The following is a 19,000-nucleotide window of genomic DNA, read 5'->3' on the forward strand; positions in this document are numbered from 1 at the left end:
TTCAGTAGTAACTTACTGCTTATAACTTTTCCACTGAACCTCCAAATATATATCACCTTTACATTTTTACTTCAGACAGTATAAAACTGCGCAACACTAAAGTACTTTTAAGTGTTCTAAAACTATGTCCAGACACCTCAATTTCTTTCTTTTTCATAATAATCAGCAATTTAATTCAATTTCAGGAAAGTCTTATTAACAGCTAATAACTTCAGGAAATAGTTATTAAATCGGTCTTTCGGGCAGCAAAACTCCAAATCAGATTTATTGATTTTGAAGACAAGCACCAGGCAGTTTGAAAAGGGGATGGGAAGGAAATAAGTAAGATGGGGTGTGTGGGGTTTTATGTACTGATAATCCGTCAATTAGCCACCGACTAATCGATGACAGCAGCTGTAAATAGCAGAAGTCGGATAACAGACGGACAGAGTTCAGCGAACACCGCAGCGAGAAGCACAAAATTAGCAAACTGTGAATCTCCACTCGAGGCGGAGCTTCAGATTAGTCGACAGCAGTTTTTTTTTTCTTTTTCCCCGTCGTGTATTTTTTGTTTCAGAGGTTCAAGCCTACGTGCCTCAAGCATGAAAGTAAACTGGTTTCTCTGGGTAGAGGAGGAGGGGGTTAGCAAAGCAGCAGAGAACTTTTTAATCGAGTCCCACCTGGGACGTGGAGCGCGACGCTGCTGAGCAGAAGAAAATGTGACTGGAAATTTTTACCAACACGACGCCTGAAGAAATAAAAGAAGTAAGTCCCCCCCCCCCAAATAAGCACGAACGATTTTGAAGGCTCTTATCAAAAATACAGATTTACGGTTACATGTACCTAAAGTGTGTCTTTTTAAGTGTTCTCGAGTTTTCTGCGGTCGGTCGCGTGAACCGTTTTGAGGTGGAAAACACAGGCAAGCAGCGCCAGTTCTTTACTGTGATGTTCATACTTTAAAGTAGTCCCTCGGTGTTAACTTTGAACGTCTTATTTCGCCGTAACTAGCCGTCTGTTACCGCATTCTGCACCGTTTTCACCGTGAACTTAGAAATTGAGACTTGTGGCCAGAGGGAGGAGCCCCACCCTTTCATGCTGTGGTTTGATTTCATTCCTCTTTATTCCGCTGCGTACTTTAATCCAACTACTCGAACCGGCGACAGCCACTCTTTAGAAGCACAAATCCTAGTTTTATCGTTACACCAACACACGGATGTTTAGTTATATAGTGTTTTTTTTACACATTCATCCAATTACAAGTGTTTTTCATTTTTCCCACCACTGTTTTTACTTTGGTCGCTTTTTTGTACATTAATTAGTTTATTTGGAAGAACAATTACACTGTTTTATATATAATAATGATATTCCTTTGGGACATGCATGTCCAAAATGCGGCACAGGGGCCATCTGCGCGCCTCTGGGTGATTTTGTGTGGCCCCCTGTTGTTTCTAACATTTTTGTGCTACTGATTTTGGAAGATAAAGATCATCGTTAAATATTTTTGCATTAAAATTATAGTATTTTTGTGGCCAGAGAGGACAATGAACTTGACAGTTTTGGCCCTGCCTTGATAAATTTGGGCCCCCCTGCTCTAGGACATGAAACAACCTGCATCAAAACAACATTTTTGCCTGTAATGGTCTTGTTTTTATGCTGTAACATTGACTTTTGTCTTTCTTTTCCTAAATCACAGTATGGCCCGTCGCTCGCAGTGTTCCTCAGCTGGGGATAACCCCCTCAACCCCAACTACCTCCCGCCACACTATCGGGAAGAGTACCGCCTGGCCATCGACGCACTGGTCGAGAACAGTTTGGATGGCTACTATGAATTCCTCCACAAAGCAGATGTGGTGGACTTTCTTTCCACAACGGAAATCAAGTATATTGAGAACTATGTCCAGATTCCCAAGCACATCAGCCAGCCTGAGCAGTATTTCCTGGGGACCGGAGGAGATGGCTCCTCAGACACTTACTGGCCTGTTCACTCAGACCTGGATGTCCCCGGTTTGGACCTTGGCTGGCCTCAGGTGCATGCTTTCATTGAACCCACAGAAATCACAACTCTTCTTAACCCCCCTGAGCCGGACATGCCGAGTATCAAGGAGCACGCTCGACGACTTATCAGGAATGCTCAGCAGGTTTATTTTCTCCTTCATTTAGTTTCTCACAAGCCCCGTATTCCTGGTAGTTTAGTTTTCTTTTACATTTATCTTGTTTCTGGCCCCGTAGGTCGTTGCCGTAGTGATGGATATGTTTACAGATGTTGACATGTTTTTGGAAGTTCTCACTGCGTCATCAAGGAGAGTGGCCGTCTACGTCCTGCTGGATGAAGTCAACGCACATCACTTTGTTAATATGGTTGTTAACTGTAGAGTAAATCTGCAGGATTTCCATGTGAGTACATGTCTTATTGCACTATAACAGAGGTATATTCTGTTTGCTCAGTAAAAAAACAAACATTAGTAATATTATGCCTCAAAACAGCCCAAAATGCTTGTTTTAAAGTTAAGATTTAAGTATTTAAAAGTAGTTTGTGTTTGACGTTAAGTTGGAATGTAGAGGCTTGACTCAGCCGGCTGCAGACAGGGTGTGGAGGCAGGAGCATACTGAGAGACAAGCACACAGTTGATTTGTGTATTTTTATGGAGTTTCTTGACAGAATCATAAATTCTGTGCATCACCAGCTTTATTGTTTACTTTTGTTTTCCAAAATATTGAACCAAAAAAGCAGAACTACTTTATGTACTGTAGCTGCAGATATAAGTAGTTCTATACTGCAAAAATCTGCCTCATTTTTTGCAAATATTTCATTGTTTGGATATATTTATTTCGTAAAAGCCCAGTTTGATCTAAATCACATTGATGTCTATTATGAAAGGTGCCAGTGCATTCAATTCAGTTCAATTCAAAATTACTTTATTAATCCCAGAGAGAAATTAGAGTTTCAGTACACACAATTCTGAGATCAGACATGCATACATAGGCATAGACACATGACAAGAATTGGTGACTGTGGTCATTCGTAACCCGAGTTGCGCTACCTTAATAGGGATCAGAGGGTTTATAAATGAGGATTGGATCAGGTGGAGGGAAAAAAGGCACTTCAGAGCTACCCTCTACAGGGAGGGCAGCTTTGCTATGCAAAAAACACCTCAGACAGAAATGCAACAGACTTCAGACACCACACAACATAAGTGTCCACTAGGTGGGGTGGTAGGGTTATGGGACTCTCCTAACGTCAGTGCATGCAGCCGCGATAAGCAGCGCTCTTCACCTCAGTCTGGAAAGGGGTGGGAGGTAGTTGGGTTTACAGAGCACAGTGACTCCTGGAACGATTCAGCGGCCTTCACAGCTCGCAGTCCGGGCCGGGATAGGGAGACAGAGTTGAGATGCCGACGGCAGCATTCCACATTTCTTTGGGGGGGAGGGGGTATTCGTTTCAGCCTCACAGGCTCAAGGGCACCAGATTCAGATAAGAACTGAGCACCGAATCACCCTTATTGGTATTTGTTTGTTGTTCTCTCATTTCTGTCCTTGTCACTCATCTCTCCTCCCACTGCGTTGGAAAAACCCTTACATCACATCGCAGCATTTGCTTTGGTTGGGAACAGTGTGCTTTGGCATTTTATTGCAGTTTATTGTGCAAAGGACCCAAAACTTGCCAAAAAAATGGAACTGAAAAACAACTCCTCTGTGCATGACTTAAAGTTTTGGTAAATGGTAAAAATATATTTGATATAGCATCTTCTAGACTCCTAGAACCCCTCACAAGGTGCTTTACAACACAATCAGTCATTCATCCATTCACACACACTCACACCCTGGTGGTGATGACCTACTGTGTAGCCACAGCTGCCCTGGGGCTCACTGACAGAGGTGAGACAAGCACAGATGCCACCGGTCCCTTCGACCACCACCAGCAGGCAAGGTGGGTTAGGTGTCTTGCCCAAGGACGCAAGCAGCTCTCTCTGCCCTAGAGCCGGGATCAATCCTACAACCCTCCGATTACTAGACAACCTGCTCTACCTCCTGAGCTACTGCTGTCTCTTTCTCTTTAATCTCTCTGGAGCGGAAAAAGTTCTCAGTTCAGCTCATGTAGGAATTCATGATATCAAAGCTCATTGTTTTCTCTTGCAAACAGAAAGTGAAGGGTGTTTCTAACGTAACATCATTTCTCCTATATAAAACAATGTAGACAGAAACATTTGAACGTGGAGTCATCAGATCTTTGTGCTCTGATCTGATCACGTGATTGGAAATTGGGCCCGATCATGTGTTTTACAAAGGATCGGAATCAGGAGAAATGAATCGGATTTAACCTTTTAAAACAACAAACATGACTTTTTAAAGAGCAAGTCACCCCCTACCAGAGTATTACTCCACTCCCACTTCCTGTTTGAAAAATGCAACAAATGCTGTTGCCTAGCAGACCGAGAGGGCGGAGCCGCTAACAAATACACACACACACACACACAGGCTCACAACAACATTGTGACATCATATGGTACCAGCTAACGTTCTAGGGTACCTCTTAGCCAATAGCGATGGCAGATTTAAATTCAACTGCAGTGCAGAGTTTTTACCTGACAACGGCACAGCCCTGACAGTTTTAGACAGAAAATCATAATTTTAACTAAAATGCACTAAAGTGCAAAACTATTGATTACACGTGTCTGCAGCACTATTAGACACGCATTTATGTAGTTTATCAGGAAAAAATAGTTGATTTGGGGGTGACTTGCTCTTTAAATTCATCCTGACATGGAAAATTTCAAATAGAATAAAAATAGCTTAGTTTTAATTTCAATAAGTTCCTCTACATCAGTGATATTTGTTTCTTGTACAAAAAACCAACTTGTAACGTCAAACAATTTACGGGAGGCAAGGACTCAGACACCAAGTATCGCTGTCAGCAAGCCTGCTAACACAGCTAACGTGTCTAATCGGGAGCGCTAAAATCCCTGCAGCTTGGTGGTATTTTAAACAGTACGGCAAAGGCAGAGCTACAGACACTTGTAATGTATCCAAACTGGGTATTCAACATGCTGGAAAGGGCACAGCTCCACGATTCGCTGCCTTCAACAAACAAGCTATCTGCGCTTTGTCGCATTTCCCTTTGGGCATCAACAATGCAAATCACATGATTGGAATATTCCTAATTTAGACCGTTTTTGTATGAGGCCTGATTTGTTTTGTTAATAAACCTGTTGCTCCTGTGTGCCTGTATCTCACATGTGTGCTGTTTCCATGGTGACTGATGAGTCATTGTTGGCAGCTTTTAACTTTTTGGGTGGTCTTGGTTCTCACAAAACTTCTTGTACAGTTTATACAACAGGATGTTGGCTTTTTGTTTTAACTTGGATTATTCCAAATAACCACTCAGGTAAATTGATTTATGTGGGAATTTTGTGCAGTTTTTCTTTGGTAACGTTAAAATTTGATGAAAGATGGAAATACCATTTACAGCTCATCTTGGCATTTTTACAAGTGTCAATACTAATTAGGGTTGTCACTAGGGCTGCTCGATTATGGCAAAAATAATAATCACGATTATGGTGACCGAAATTGAGATCTCGATTATTTAGGACGATTTTTCAATTTATGTTGATTTTATTTATTTTTATTCAGTCATAAAATTGCTCAGGGCACAATCAGGACAAAAATAAGAAACAAGATGATCACTAAAATAACTCCTGGTTCCCAGTATAAAAAGACCAATATACTTATAGCTCATAGTCTATGACCCAAGGGCTATAGACCTTGGTTTAACTCATGTAAGTCTAACCAGTACAGACCCAAATACCGATATCTTGCAAATACTGACAGCAAGAAGTATGCAGTGGCATTTATAACAAATAAATACAAATAAATTGATGTTCACAAAATGTTGCATAACATTTATTGAGTCATGTCAAGGTGCTGTAGGAGCGTGCACTAGCACCGTGTCCTCAGAGAGGTTAGTTATTATTTATCAGCGTGAGGAACTTATTTCTACCTTATTTATAAACTATTTATTTACAAGTCCACAAGTTAATGTAATAATTGTCCCAACCACAGCTGCACCCCCCACCCCCCAACCCGGTCTCAAAAATCCGGGGCAAGCTGCACGTGTGTTTAGCGCGCCGCACGCGCACATTTAGCCATTTTTAGTGGCTCAGGAGTCCGCAGGTGCGGTGTGTGTGTCACTCACTCTGGTTACTCCAACAGGGAGCCGGCTCGGAGAGCTGTTTCTTTAGCGACTGATACGTCACTACATCATTCCCTTTCCTAATGTCCTAATTCGGTCCGGAGCACAGGCGGAGTGTTTAGCTAACCTGCAGGAAATGTCGACGACAGTTATCCAGAAAGTAGCTAAGGGTTACCAGAGATGTTTCTGAGGTGTTCGCTAGGTACTTTTAGGATTAAAAAGTCAAGAAGGGGGTCTGAAAAGCTGTTAGAAATAGCGTCAAAGTCACTAAGTTGGTAACACTGTGGGAGGAGCGCTTCATTTGCAACTCAGGGCAGCGCAAGCGGGAGGAGCAAATAATCGGCTTGTTTTGTTTTTATAATCGTTCAAAACTCGGATCGTAATCGTGATTAAAATTCGATTAATTGAGCAGCCCTAGTTGTCACGATACTAAAATTTCAAACTCGATTCGATGCTTGGAAAAAAAACTCGATTTCGATACTATTTAAAAACACCAATTTATTGAACAAGTTTATTCAAAAAATAACATTCCTCAATTTATATTGCAAAAATTAAATGTTAAGAATTAAGTGTATTAAGTGCTTAAACCTTTCAAGTATCAGCATTTTTTAAAACGTGCACATAAAAACTGGCGAAAGTTAACACTTTAAATCATGAATTGTCTCACTATATACACACTATTTGCAGAGTGATGTTTTGCTGCTTAAACTCTGTTTAAGGTGCATTTTTGTCATAAGATGTAATGCCATATGTTTTGTTCTGTACTTTTGAACAACTCTGTTGGTCAATAAAGGGAGAAAATGAATTTCTCCACAGTAGGACAAAGGTACATCTACCGGTAATCTTAATAAAAACAGACTGGCGCACGGCAGTGACGTCATTAAAAGCGCCGGTTAGATTAGCCGCGGCTAGTCTGTTCACGCCTAGAAATCCCAGACCCGCTCCAAACGAACGGGAAATCATGTTAATGATTCCTAACAAAACCTTTCGACATGAAGATGTTTTGGTGCAGATAATGTCTTATTTCGAGGCTGCACCATGGGTGCCCGTCCGCACCCGTTATATGGATATACACTGACGGCGATTCGCCGATGGATCTAAATACCCCGGGGAATCCAAGTAGCACCAAAGTTGTCAGCGTGAGTAAACAAACGTACTGCATGCTAGAAATTAAGTCCGGGTTGCAATAAACGGGAGTTTTCCTTTAAGCACATAAGCGTGAATATACAACTACGTGTCGGACTTGGTATGCTAATTAAGTTGGGCTGTGAAGCACCTCCCAAATTCGCTGTTTATGTTTTTGTTTATTTATTTGGCAGACAAAACTTGGATCCGAGACAACTCGCGTGGGAAATTGCAATGTAGCCATGCGGCGTCTTCTTCTTCTGTTTGTCTGGGAGGCGGAGGCTGCTTTACGGCATCTGGCTGTCGTGCGTGTCGGTGTACTTGAAGAAGGCTGTGCATAATAGTCCATAATATCGATACCACAGGGATGGAATATCTCATTTAGATACCACTTTTAGTATCGATTTATATCTAGGTATCGATTTTTTTGACAACACTGATACTAATACACCTTTACCACCTAACTTTAAAACCACTAGATGTATGATCCTAATTATTTATGATACTATTTAGAGTGATTTTTTGTATTTTACAGTTTTTACGTGTGAGAACCGTGTCTGGGATCACATACCAGTGCCGCTCAGGGAAATCCTTCAAAGGTCAGATGTTGGATCGCTTCTTGTTGACAGACTGCAGGGCTGTTCTGAGTGGAAATTACAGGTGGCATTTCCTAAATCATTACAATTTTAAATGAAATATATTTCTTTATGCATTCAAACTGAGTTTCGACTTCTTGTGTTTTTGCAGCTTCATGTGGTCTTTTGAGAAGCTGCATCGCTGCATGGCTCACCTGTTCCTTGGACAGTTTGTGACAACCTTTGATGAAGAGTTTCGGATTCTGTACGCTCAGTCACAGCCGTTGATCGTTGAAGATGTGCTTGCTCCAATGGATGATTTAAACATTATGCATAAGCCCCAGTACCCAAATGAAAGCTCTTCAATGTATAGAGAGCCAAGAAAGTTTCTGTCACCGGACAGCGGCCATCCTGATGAATGGCGAAGACATTCAAACGAAGAGCGAATGGAAGGGGATTGGAGGATGATTGAACTAAAAAACCAGGATTCTCTTCGTGGTCCTGGTGATATGCATAGTAGGTTTGCCACCCCACAGTCACGCATGGAGCCCAGTTTTGATCAGGGTCCGCCCCGGATTTTAATGACAGAAAATCCTGCCTTAAAACGCCATTCTTATGCTGAAGGTGCTCAAGGTAGATACAATTTCCCATTCATGCAGCAACAGGGAATGCCGGAGCCCGAGCTTAAGGGGAAGCCTTTTCACAGGGGTCAGCAGCCATATTCGGGGCCGGGCCAAGAATCTGATTACAGTGGCTATGACAAGTTCTGGAACCAAGACTTTTTGTCTACAGATCAATATGTAGAACCTGGTTTACCACAAGGTGAGCCACCACATGATAATTTTGACCCTGTTCTGAACTATCTATCGTCGACAAGAAATCGGGACTTTGACCAGAACTCAGAGCACTTCCTACAACCATCTCACCCAAAAAGACTGAATTTAGTTCAGCCATATGTCCATCAAACCTCTCCCACCCCTTCAAACTCAGCCGAACAGAAGCCGTTTCTTCAAGATGCTACGGCTAATCGCAAGGATCCTAATGTGAAGCAGGGACTGAGGGACTGGAGGATTAGCTCATACTTGAGCACATGTGATAATCCAGAAGAAGAAGGTCCATCTTCTGAGCCATCTCAGGCACCAGACGCTTTTGAAGAGCCCCCAAATCCCATACATCAAAGCATGCAGGGCATGGGTGTGTCAGTTCCCAAAAAAGCTAATTTTAAAGTTCCTGCAGCACACAGGATCAGCCAGATGCCAAGTTACGCCAAAGCAACTGCTCAAGAAAAGCCAAAGAAATATCTGGAGGAACCTGTTCCAGGGGTAGTAGAGATCAGAGTAACACCAACACCATCTGAATGTTCGTCTACCCATGAAGGGGAAAAGATGGAGGAGGCAGAACAAAAAGAGACCGCTAACCCTCTGCTTCGAAGGGACGATTCCTTCAGGAGGAAATACAGTTCTGCCATGCAGAGAAGCTCCAGGCTAAGGTCCTCTCTAATATACAGCTCATTAGAGCAACAGCCAGCTCCCCAAGAAACAACTACTGCAAGTCAGCATGAAGAAGAAAGTGACAAAAACCAAACAGAACAGACAAAACTCCCCTTTGTAGCTCACATGTTGGGACAGAGGAAATCTGCTATGAGGGAACCTTTTGAATGGAGTCGTTACTTAAAGTCCGCTACTGAAGCACCCAAAACAGTTGATGGCAGCAGCAAAGCAGATGATAAAGATTCATCAAAGGATGATTCAAAAGATGCCTCAGAAAAACTTAAAGAGTCGATAAAACTTCCAGAGTTAGGCAGAGATACCCCTTCCCCGTCGCTGCCTCAGTTCAAGCCCTCAGAGGTTGAGTTTTCCAAAACGGATCAACCTGCACCACCAATCAAATCTTTGCAAATCGGTCTACCTTATGTAGACATGAACGATCCTGATATGAGGTTCATGTTTTTCAAAGAGCTAGCGGCGAAACGTAAAGCTGAAAAGGAAAAGGAGAAAGCTCAACCAAAACCAGAAGGAAATTGTCACACCGGCCCCGTTACCCAGAAAGAAGAATCTCTTCCTAAAAAGACCTCAGAAAGCAATAAAGATTTGACATCTGAGGGTTCAGTTGTCCCAAAGCCTGCTTCAAAGAGTGCAGAGAAAGCAGTACCTACAGAAGCATCTGAATCACCATCTCTTTCTGTAGATGGTAATAAAAATGCAAACATAAAAGACTCTATTCCCAACAGGGATCCTAATATCTCCAATACCGGTGATAAAAAAGAAACCAAACTCTTAGAGAAAGTAAAGTTGGACATGAAGTCGGTGGAGGACCTTCCTAATCTTGCAGAAACGGAACCAGAGCAGAGAAAATCGCTGCAAGAATCACCAGTGTTAATTAAAAGTTCACCATCTGTGCCCCGATCAAAGCCCTCAGAACTAAAGCCCCCCCAAACCGATCAGTCAATACAACAAATAACCAGTGCAACCAATCAGCCAGCAAAACCTAAAATCAAAAGTCCATTATACATGGACATGAGTGATCCCGACAGCAGGCTCGTGTTTTTTAAAGAGCTAGCAGCAAAACGCAAAGCTGAAAAGGAGAAAGCTGAAATTAAACCAGGAGCAGATTCCAACACCACTCCCATTACCCAGAAAGAAGAATCTCTTCCCAAAAATACCTCCGAAAACATTACAGGTGTGACATCTGAGGGTTTAATTGTCCCAAATACGGCCTCAAACAGTGCAGGAAAGGCAGTAACCACCAACACATCAGAGTCGGCTTCTCTTTCTGTAGATGATAGTAAACATGCAAACACAAAGGACTCGGTTACCAACAGAGATTCTAATCTCTCCTATACTGGTGTTGAAGAAGAAACCAAAATCCCAGGGAAACTAAAGTTGGACATGAAGTCAGTGTTGGACCTTTCTAATCTTGCAGAAACAAAATCGGGGCGAAGAAAATCGCTGCAAGACACACCAGCGTTTATAAAAGATTCACTGCCTCAATCCAAGTCTTTGAAACCCGAGTCCCCCGAAATTGACCAACCAGTACCACCAACAACCAGTGCAGTCAATCAGCCAGCAAAACCTAAAATCAAAAGTCCATTATACATGGACATGAGTGATCCTGACAGCAGGCTCGTGTTTTTTAAAGAGTTAGCAGCAAAACGCAAAGATGCTAGAGCTGCAGAGGCTGTAAAAGAGAAGGACAAAGTTCCGATCAAACCACAAATTGAATCTAAAAACTCTCCCACTGTTCTGAAGGCTCCGGCTAAAGAAACCCCAAATAGCACGGAAAGTTCAACAACTGAACCTTTAGTTGCAGAGACGGCTGCAGAGGAGACGATGACCAGGGAAGACACAAACTCCAAGGACTCAGCTGTCAACAGCGAACAAGAAACCCAACGCTCCATTTCTGCAATGCCAGAGTCATGTTTTAGCAAATCACCAGAAGAGCAAGTTGTGTCAAGTCCTTTTGCAAAAGAGAATGAGAATTTCACACAAAAGGTCACTCCTGCTGATGTTTCTTGTTTCTTACAAGGTACAGATGAAAGACAAAGTCCAACTCCTAAGTCTACCTCGAAGGACTTCATTTCAGCCCTTTCCAACTCAGAGGAGTCTACCTTTTCTCCAGCGTTGCCTACTGACCCTGGAAATTTGGAATCAATCCAGTTAGAGCCCGGTCCTTCTCTGCCCTCTGAACCAGAAACCAGATCAGAACTGAGCTCCTCTCAGTCATTAGTGCAAAGTTCTTCCTCTGATCCCCCTATGCTAAATTCTGACTCTCCGAATAGCCCTTCCATTGCAGACGATATTATATCTTCTGGTCATAGCCCAGATGTTTCAAGCTCCACCCATGCTCCTGACACATCCCAAAGGGCACAGAAATCCCTCATTCTTTCATCACTAGAGTCCTTGCAATCTACTAATGAATGTCTAGAAAAGCCAGATGATCCGAGCTATCAAACTTATCTGGATCCCGTTAACCAACTGGCGTCCCTCGAGAACGTTTCAGCTGCTGACTCTGTAAGTGTTGAGTCGGATGTTTCTCCATCACTTCCAGAGACAAACATTTTAAATCGCATCAGGATTCTTGAGGAGCTTCCTGCTGCTACACCTTCTATGGAAGGATCAGAGATGGCTGTTTTTGCAGAAGAATGTGTGGTCCCTGGATCTTCTCAGGGTGTCACGGCTGATTGCACATCTCTAGCTGTTGGCCTCTCTTTACCAGACTCAAGCCAAGATGTGTCTGATCTAGAAAGCTCCTCTTCCAAACATAATTTAGAAGAGATTGTTACTCAAGACCTTCCACTGAAACATTCACCATCAGAATCAGTTGAAAACACAGACATCGACCCTGCTGCCTCACCATCAGAGATGACTTTGTCTCCTCAGGGAACACCAGCACAAATTGCTCTAACCCTCAACCTTAACCTGACAGACTCGGATGCACGCAGTCCTGCTGGAGCAGAAATGGGTTCTCCTCTGTCTGAGCCAGACAAATCGGTCTCATCCCCTGAGGTTAAAGAGGCAGAAACCGTCCTCCCTACTTTGGACACGAACTCTGCTACCAGTGAAACCGAGTCCAGAACAGAGAAGTCTCCGGTTCACCAGTCAACACAGTCAGAGAGCTGCTCATCTGAGTTTGCCTCAAAACACTCAGCAGACGCCGATTTGCCTTGCAAAACGTCTGAAAGCCAATCATGTGAACCAGCTGAAGAGAGGAGTGAAAAACAGCCGAGCGTAGATGAGAAAATGCCTGATAATCCAGAGGACACTAAAAAGAGCACAATCAGTGGGACTCAAGACTCTGTAAATAGTGAAAAACACCAAAACAACTACTCCGAATCCTCAGAGACGGCTCCCAAGCAGCCCAAAGTCAATCAGTCTCGCTACCACTCATCAACTGCCAACGTGCTCTCGAGCAGCAACCTTCGAGATGACACTAAGCTGCTCCTGGAGCAGATTTCAGCCAACTGCCAAAGCAGAAATGAGGCCACCAAGGAGTCGCCTGCTGTCACGGACGATGAGAAAGAGGACAAGGCTGAGAAAAATGCTAAAAACATAGGTAGAAGGTTCAGGGGCTTTAACCGAGCGCAGCCTCCCACTCAGGAGCAAGAGAAGCTGATAGAGAGGATTCAGAGCATGAGGAAGGAGAGGAGGGTTTACAGTCGTTTTGAGGTATGAAAGTGTTACCTGCTTGGCTGACTTTGCCAGTGTACGGAAAACATTTCTTTGCCTTTGTGGACAATATTTGTTTTTCTCCTTGTTGCTTCAACAGATGACATCTTAGATGGGATTGAGAGAAATCTGAGAGAATGCAGAGACATTCCTTTTTTAAATTTCACTTTTCCTCTCTTCAAATGAGGCTCGTTACTCAGAGGGGTCAGGAGGACTTGCATCAGACTTGTTGAACTTTACCGGGTAAAACTGCCAGCTGAACAAAAACGATGCAAGGCTGTCTCAGACGCATGTGCGACGTTCAACCCAGGACGTAGGTGTGGTTGCATCACAAACGTACTGGCGGTATGAAACGCACGGCATGAATGTGTGCGCTCAACAGGATTTTACTGACTGCATGGGGTAAAGTGCAATGTGTGCAATGGGTCGTTTATGTCATGAGGCCTGGCCTCGCCTTTTTTATTACAACCGTGACAACAAGGTCAGCTGTTGTATTCACACGTGACGTCATGAAAACAAATCTGAAGTTACGAGTTTTTTAAAACTGTTAACTGTATTATACTGTTTTACATAGAAAAAATAGTCATTTTTAAGCTGGTGGATGTGTAGATTTATATCCCTGCTTGTGTAAAAATAAAACTTATTAAAAAAAATGGTGGAAATTTGATTTTAAAAATTAGCTTAAGTCAAATTGGATGCAAGAATATACACACACACGTGGACACCCCGCCACCCACCCACTGACCTTGCAAATTAAAAGCTTACTTAAAATTTTTAGGTGATTTGCATAATTAGCTAAAAATGGTTCCCTTGAGTCTAGAGTATTTTAATAACAACCTGCTTTCACGGCTAAACAAAAAAGAAATCACAGTTGTTTCGGCGTCTGTCTTTAGACTTTACTGTTTGAAAAATAAATGTTTCTAAATATTTTTGGGTGGTTTATTGGCTTTGGCTTTCTGCTGCTGAAGAGAGTTGCTGAGATTGTTTAACCCAAACAGGAAACTAAATTATATGGTTCTAATTCATTCATTTTATCTCCCATATTTAAAACTTTGTCTATAGAAAAACTCATCCAATGATTTATTTACCTACTCCATTTTAAATTGGACTACCTTCCTTTGTTGTATGTGAAAGCGTCTCCATGGATTAAGGTTTAATAGTTGTAACTGCACCAGCATATAAAATTGTTTTCAGTTGTTTTTAGAAAAACTTTGTTTTAAATCACAATCTGCCCTTTAGCGCCATCCTCAGGCCAAATTATTTCACTACACTGAACTTCTTTATTGCTGATAAACAAAAAATTGAGAAAAAGGGTGGCTGAGTGGTGTTCAAAAGCTGCAGCAGGAGTTCAAACATGTTCGTTTTCTCTTGAATGTACCCACTGAAATATAGACACCTGAATAAGGTAAAGTATGAAAGCCTTATTTATTTTAAGGGTTTCCATCCAGCATGTTATGGTTGTCTCCCTACTTCAACTCGCCTGAGTCAATGGTTTCGTGAAGCATGGTTGCTCACAAGGACTGGAGCTGGTATCCCCTGGTCCAAAGGTTGTAGTTAAATAATATATTTTCTATAGTTAGGTCTCACATGCAAGAACGTTTCAGACAACCTTGGATTTAGACCTCTTCAATTGTGTATTAAGCAAATTGACAAATGAGAAATTAATTGGTAGAACTGTGGATTTTAACCAGTTTATAGAGTAATCTGAAACTCTGGAAAATGAGTTTATCAGTTCTATTGCTTCAAAGGAGGTGTGAAAATGAAGCCATTTAGTGCAGCTGTTCTCTGAGGGGTTCTCTTGTAAAACACATTGAATGTGAAGTGCCTCTTGGTTCAGTCTCATGCCACAGTCCAAGTAGATTATTAAAGAAGATTTTCAGTGTTCCATAATCAACAGAGGGCCTCTTGTCTGAAAATGTCACTTTGCCTTCGCTACGTAAAACATCGTAAGGAGCTTATACTGAATCGCATAATCTTTAAAGAGCCGCACAATCCGAAGCCTGAAGGAATACTAGGGGTACATGTAGAACATTTCCCCTTTCTCCTTCGAGATCTAGCGTTGAGAATGACCACCACCCCGAGGACAGCTTTCCACATGTCAGCGTTCTGCTGGTACGCTTTTGTAGTTCAGTATCTCGCAGCAAAGGATGGAGAGGAGTTGCCAAAGGGAATCTTTGTTTATGGAGGACCATGGAAGTATCTTACTTTTCTAAATTTGGTGAGCGCATCTGTGGAACGCCCTTCTATCATGGTCTATGTGTTTGTGAAGAAGGACAAATGGAATTGTAATTTGTTGGGAATATTTTCAGTTACTGCAGATGACCTTCTTTGGACTGGCAACAGTAGCTGATCTCCAACTAGGAAAAGAGACAGAGAGCAGTCTGAGCAGATGGAAGGACCGCCTTTTCGCTGTCTTTGCTTTCCCTGTTGGCACGGTGAGAAAATGGTTTTGCTCAGTTTTACGTAGAACAATAATTACGCATTGAGCTCAGTTCTCTGGTGGCTTTCTTTGTTTTTAGTTTGTTGTCCTCCTTTTTTGGATGATCTTCGCCTACGACAGAGAATTAGTCTACCCAGCTACCATCGACGCATTCTTCCCTCCTTGGACAAACCACGCTATGGTCTCACTTTTTACTGTTCAGGCTAATTTGTTTCATAAAAATCTAAATTATCCTGCTTCACTGGTCCTCTTATACTTACTGCACTTCTTGTACATCGCATTCACAGCACACCTTCGTCCTTCCTGTTTTACTGGGAGAAGTGCTGGTGCAGCCTCACACCTTCCCACAAACCCAACATGCACTGGCAGCACTGGGAGTTGTGGGCTTGGCTTATCTGTCGTGGTAAGTGCTGAGTCAGACGTTATTGTGTAAAGCTGTGAGCTTCATTTTATATAAAGTCTGTTTTAAAATTCTTGAAAAATAAATATCCGCTTTTTGCTTCCAGAGACATTTTAATCTTTCCTTGAGTTTCTTTTATTCTTTTATAATTCCTTTTCAAAGCCACTTTAAGCTACAAGTCCAGGTTTATCCAACAGACCCATTTATTAGAAAGACTTCAAGGAATTATGTACGATTTGTAAAACAGCAATAGATGCAATTTCACACCTTTTTTATGAATGTATTTATGTTTCTGAACCAGAACTGAACATTTAGCATGATAGCATAATGATCAAGTCACAATGTAAAGACATAATTTACTTTTATGAGGAAAAAGATTTGCTAAAAACTCTTTTTTTTATATAAAAAAAAGTTTTTGTTACCATTTATAAAAAATTATATTCATAAATATAAATGATCTAACAATACCCAACAGCTGAATTTGTTTAAAGCTGCTATAGCAAATTTGGAAAACAAATCAGCTTAAATTATTTTCATGCCTCTTAAAGATCAAGTCACCCCCTACCAGAGTATTACTCAACTCCCACTTCCAGTTTGAAAAATGCAAAAAATGCTGTTGCCTAGCAGACCGAGAGGGCGAGCCACTAACAAATACACACACACACAGGCTCACAACGACATTGTGACATCATATGGTACCAGCTAATGTTCTAGGGTACCTCTTATCCAATAGCAATGGCAGATTGAAAAATGCAGTGCAGAGTTTTTACCTGACAACGGCACAACATTGACAGTTTTAGGCAGAAAATACAATTTTTACTAAAATGCCCTAAAGTGCAAAACTATTGACTACAATCAATCAATACTTTATTAATCCCAGAGGGAAATTAGAGTTTCAGTGCACACAATTCCGAGATCAGACATACATGGGCAAAGACACATGACAAGAACTGGTAACTGTGGTCATCCGCAACCCCGAGTCACGCTACCTTAATAGAGATCAGATGGTTACATGAGGGTTGGACCCCCTACATGTTTGTGTTCAAAACTTAGCTTGTTTGCAGATTTGCTAAAGAAGCTTTAAAGAGCAAAGTACCCCAAATCAACATTTTTTGCTGACAAACTATATAAATGAGTCTCTAATTGTGTTGTAGACTAGTAGTCAATACTTTGGCACGTTAGTGCATCTTAGTTAAAATTTAAATATTCTGCCTGAAACTGTCAGTGTTGCGCCCTCTTCAGGTAATCCACCATAGCTATTGGCTGAGGTACTCTATGATGTTAGATGGTACATTATGAGGTCAATGTCGTTGTGAGCCTGTGTGTGTGTGTATTTGTTAGCGGCTCCGCCCTCTCGGTCTGCTAGGCAACAGCATTTGTTGCATTTTTCAAACTGGAAGTGGGAGTGGAGTAAGACTCTGGTAGGGGGTGGCTTGCTCTTTAAATAACCCGGAAGCCACAAGGACTAAAAGTTATTTAAATTTTTTAGTTTCAAACACTTTATTCCTCTTTTGTTTTAGTTGGTTTATAAATTTATATTTGAAATTAACATTGTGTTATAAGTTGCTTTATTTTTGTTCATATAGTCATTTACTGCTGATTTTCATCGTTTAAATAAAAACAAAAGCTACAAGTCTGGCTCTTTGGAAGCAAATTGTGACGAAATGGTTTAAGCTCTTTTTTGCGTGGTACTGTAGCTTTAAAAGTAAGTGTTTCGAATTAATCTAGACTTTTCATAACAGGAAGGCCGAAGGCTTCAACTTGTGCATTTCTGCTGTAACTAGTCCAGACTGGTGTGTTTAATCGCTGAATGCAGACAGCTCTGGGGTTAACGGTTCCTTTGAACCAATAATAGTTCTTTCTTAAATAAATAAACCTGGAAATTTCGATAAATTTTTTTTATTATTTTGTTGTTGTGGCAAAATAAGACCAAAAACAGTGATACGGTTTCCATGATTCATCCTTTTAACATGGTACCAAACTGAAGACAGGATAACACAAATGAGTCTAAAACCTTTTTGTTTGTCCTTTAGGATTGTGTGGGTGTACTTGTCAGTGGGCATCTGGGTGTACCCCCTCCTACGGTACTTCAGCCCTGCTGGTCTGCTGGGCTTCTTCTGTTTTAACATGTCAGTGGTGAGCCTCCTCTACCAGCTCGGAGACCAGCTCAACAGTTACGTGTGGAGTCAAACGCAGTCATTTGCCTGTCTAAAGCAATTTAAGGATTTCATCAAATAAATTCACTTCTGTCCTTAAAGCAGCTGCAACACGCGGAGACACGTATACCCCGATGTGATCCATTTCACAGAAACTCTGTCTTCGGTGCCACAAACATAATAAAGGTTCTTCGACACAGCATCATATTGTGTTCTTCGTTTGGCTTCAGCAGCTTCTGGATCCAGACGCTGATTTTTGTTCACAAAATACCAACTAATAAACAGCCGCTTGCTCCAGTTGAACACTTTTGTACAGATCATTCCAGTGGTGGCAGAACTCGTCGTGGAGAGGTTTAGAACTTTGTCATCTTCAGCATCTCCTTGATCTCACTACAAGTCCACACAACTGCCCAAGAGTATTTTTGTCTTGTCTCCTGCTTTTGAGCGGACTTCTGGCTCCCTTGGAGGAGATCAAGTACCTTTTAAATCTCTGTAGCCTTTCAGATGCTGGAGGTAGTTTGGGTCGGCATCCACCAGCCCAACTGAAAGGATCTTTGCCAGCAGATGAACATCTTCTTCACTCAGATCCTTCTGTTGAAGACAATAATGTTAGTTTACACTCATTTGTTTACATATACAGTGGTGTGAAAAACTCTTTGCCCCCTTCCTGAATTCTTATTCTTTTGCATGGAATTGTCACACAAAATGTTTCTGATCATCAAACACATTTAACCGTTAGTCAAAGATAACACAAGTAAACACAAAATGCAGTTTTGAAATGATGGTTTTTATTATTTAGGGAGAGAACTAAATCCAAACCTACATTGCCCTGTGTGAAAAAGTTATTGCCCCCCTTGTTAAAAAATAACCCAACTCAGTTGCGGCGCTAGGGGGCGCTATAGCTCCCCCTGGATTAGTCATTGCACCCCCAAGTAAATATTAGATTTTTATTTTTATAATTTAATTTTAATTT

General features: G+C 41.7%; 2 protein-coding genes across 2 annotated transcripts; both read left to right on the forward strand.

Moving 5' to 3' along the window:
• The first annotated feature begins 458 nt into the window (after positions 1-458).
• Positions 459-13,958, forward strand: fam83ha (family with sequence similarity 83 member Ha). Its single transcript, XM_054749870.2, has 5 exons — positions 459-744; positions 1,673-2,117; positions 2,209-2,373; positions 7,827-7,951; positions 8,039-13,958. Exons 2-5 carry the CDS (start codon positions 1,674-1,676, stop codon positions 13,035-13,037), a joined length of 5,733 nt encoding a protein of 1,910 aa, XP_054605845.1. The 5' UTR covers positions 459-744; position 1,673; the 3' UTR covers positions 13,038-13,958.
• A 211-nt stretch (positions 13,959-14,169) lies between these two features.
• Positions 14,170-18,227, forward strand: LOC107375385 (androgen-dependent TFPI-regulating protein). Its single transcript, XM_015943866.3, has 5 exons — positions 14,170-15,249; positions 15,341-15,466; positions 15,551-15,652; positions 15,759-15,874; positions 17,905-18,227. The coding sequence occupies exons 1-5, from the start codon at positions 14,947-14,949 to the stop codon at positions 18,107-18,109; spliced, it is 852 nt and encodes a 283-aa protein (XP_015799352.1). The 5' UTR covers positions 14,170-14,946; the 3' UTR covers positions 18,110-18,227.
• Positions 18,228-19,000: the final 773 nt, after the last annotated feature.

This window comes from Nothobranchius furzeri, chromosome 12 (assembly GCF_043380555.1).
Source record: "Nothobranchius furzeri strain GRZ-AD chromosome 12, NfurGRZ-RIMD1, whole genome shotgun sequence".
Classification (NCBI taxonomy): domain Eukaryota; kingdom Metazoa; phylum Chordata; class Actinopteri; order Cyprinodontiformes; family Nothobranchiidae; genus Nothobranchius; species Nothobranchius furzeri.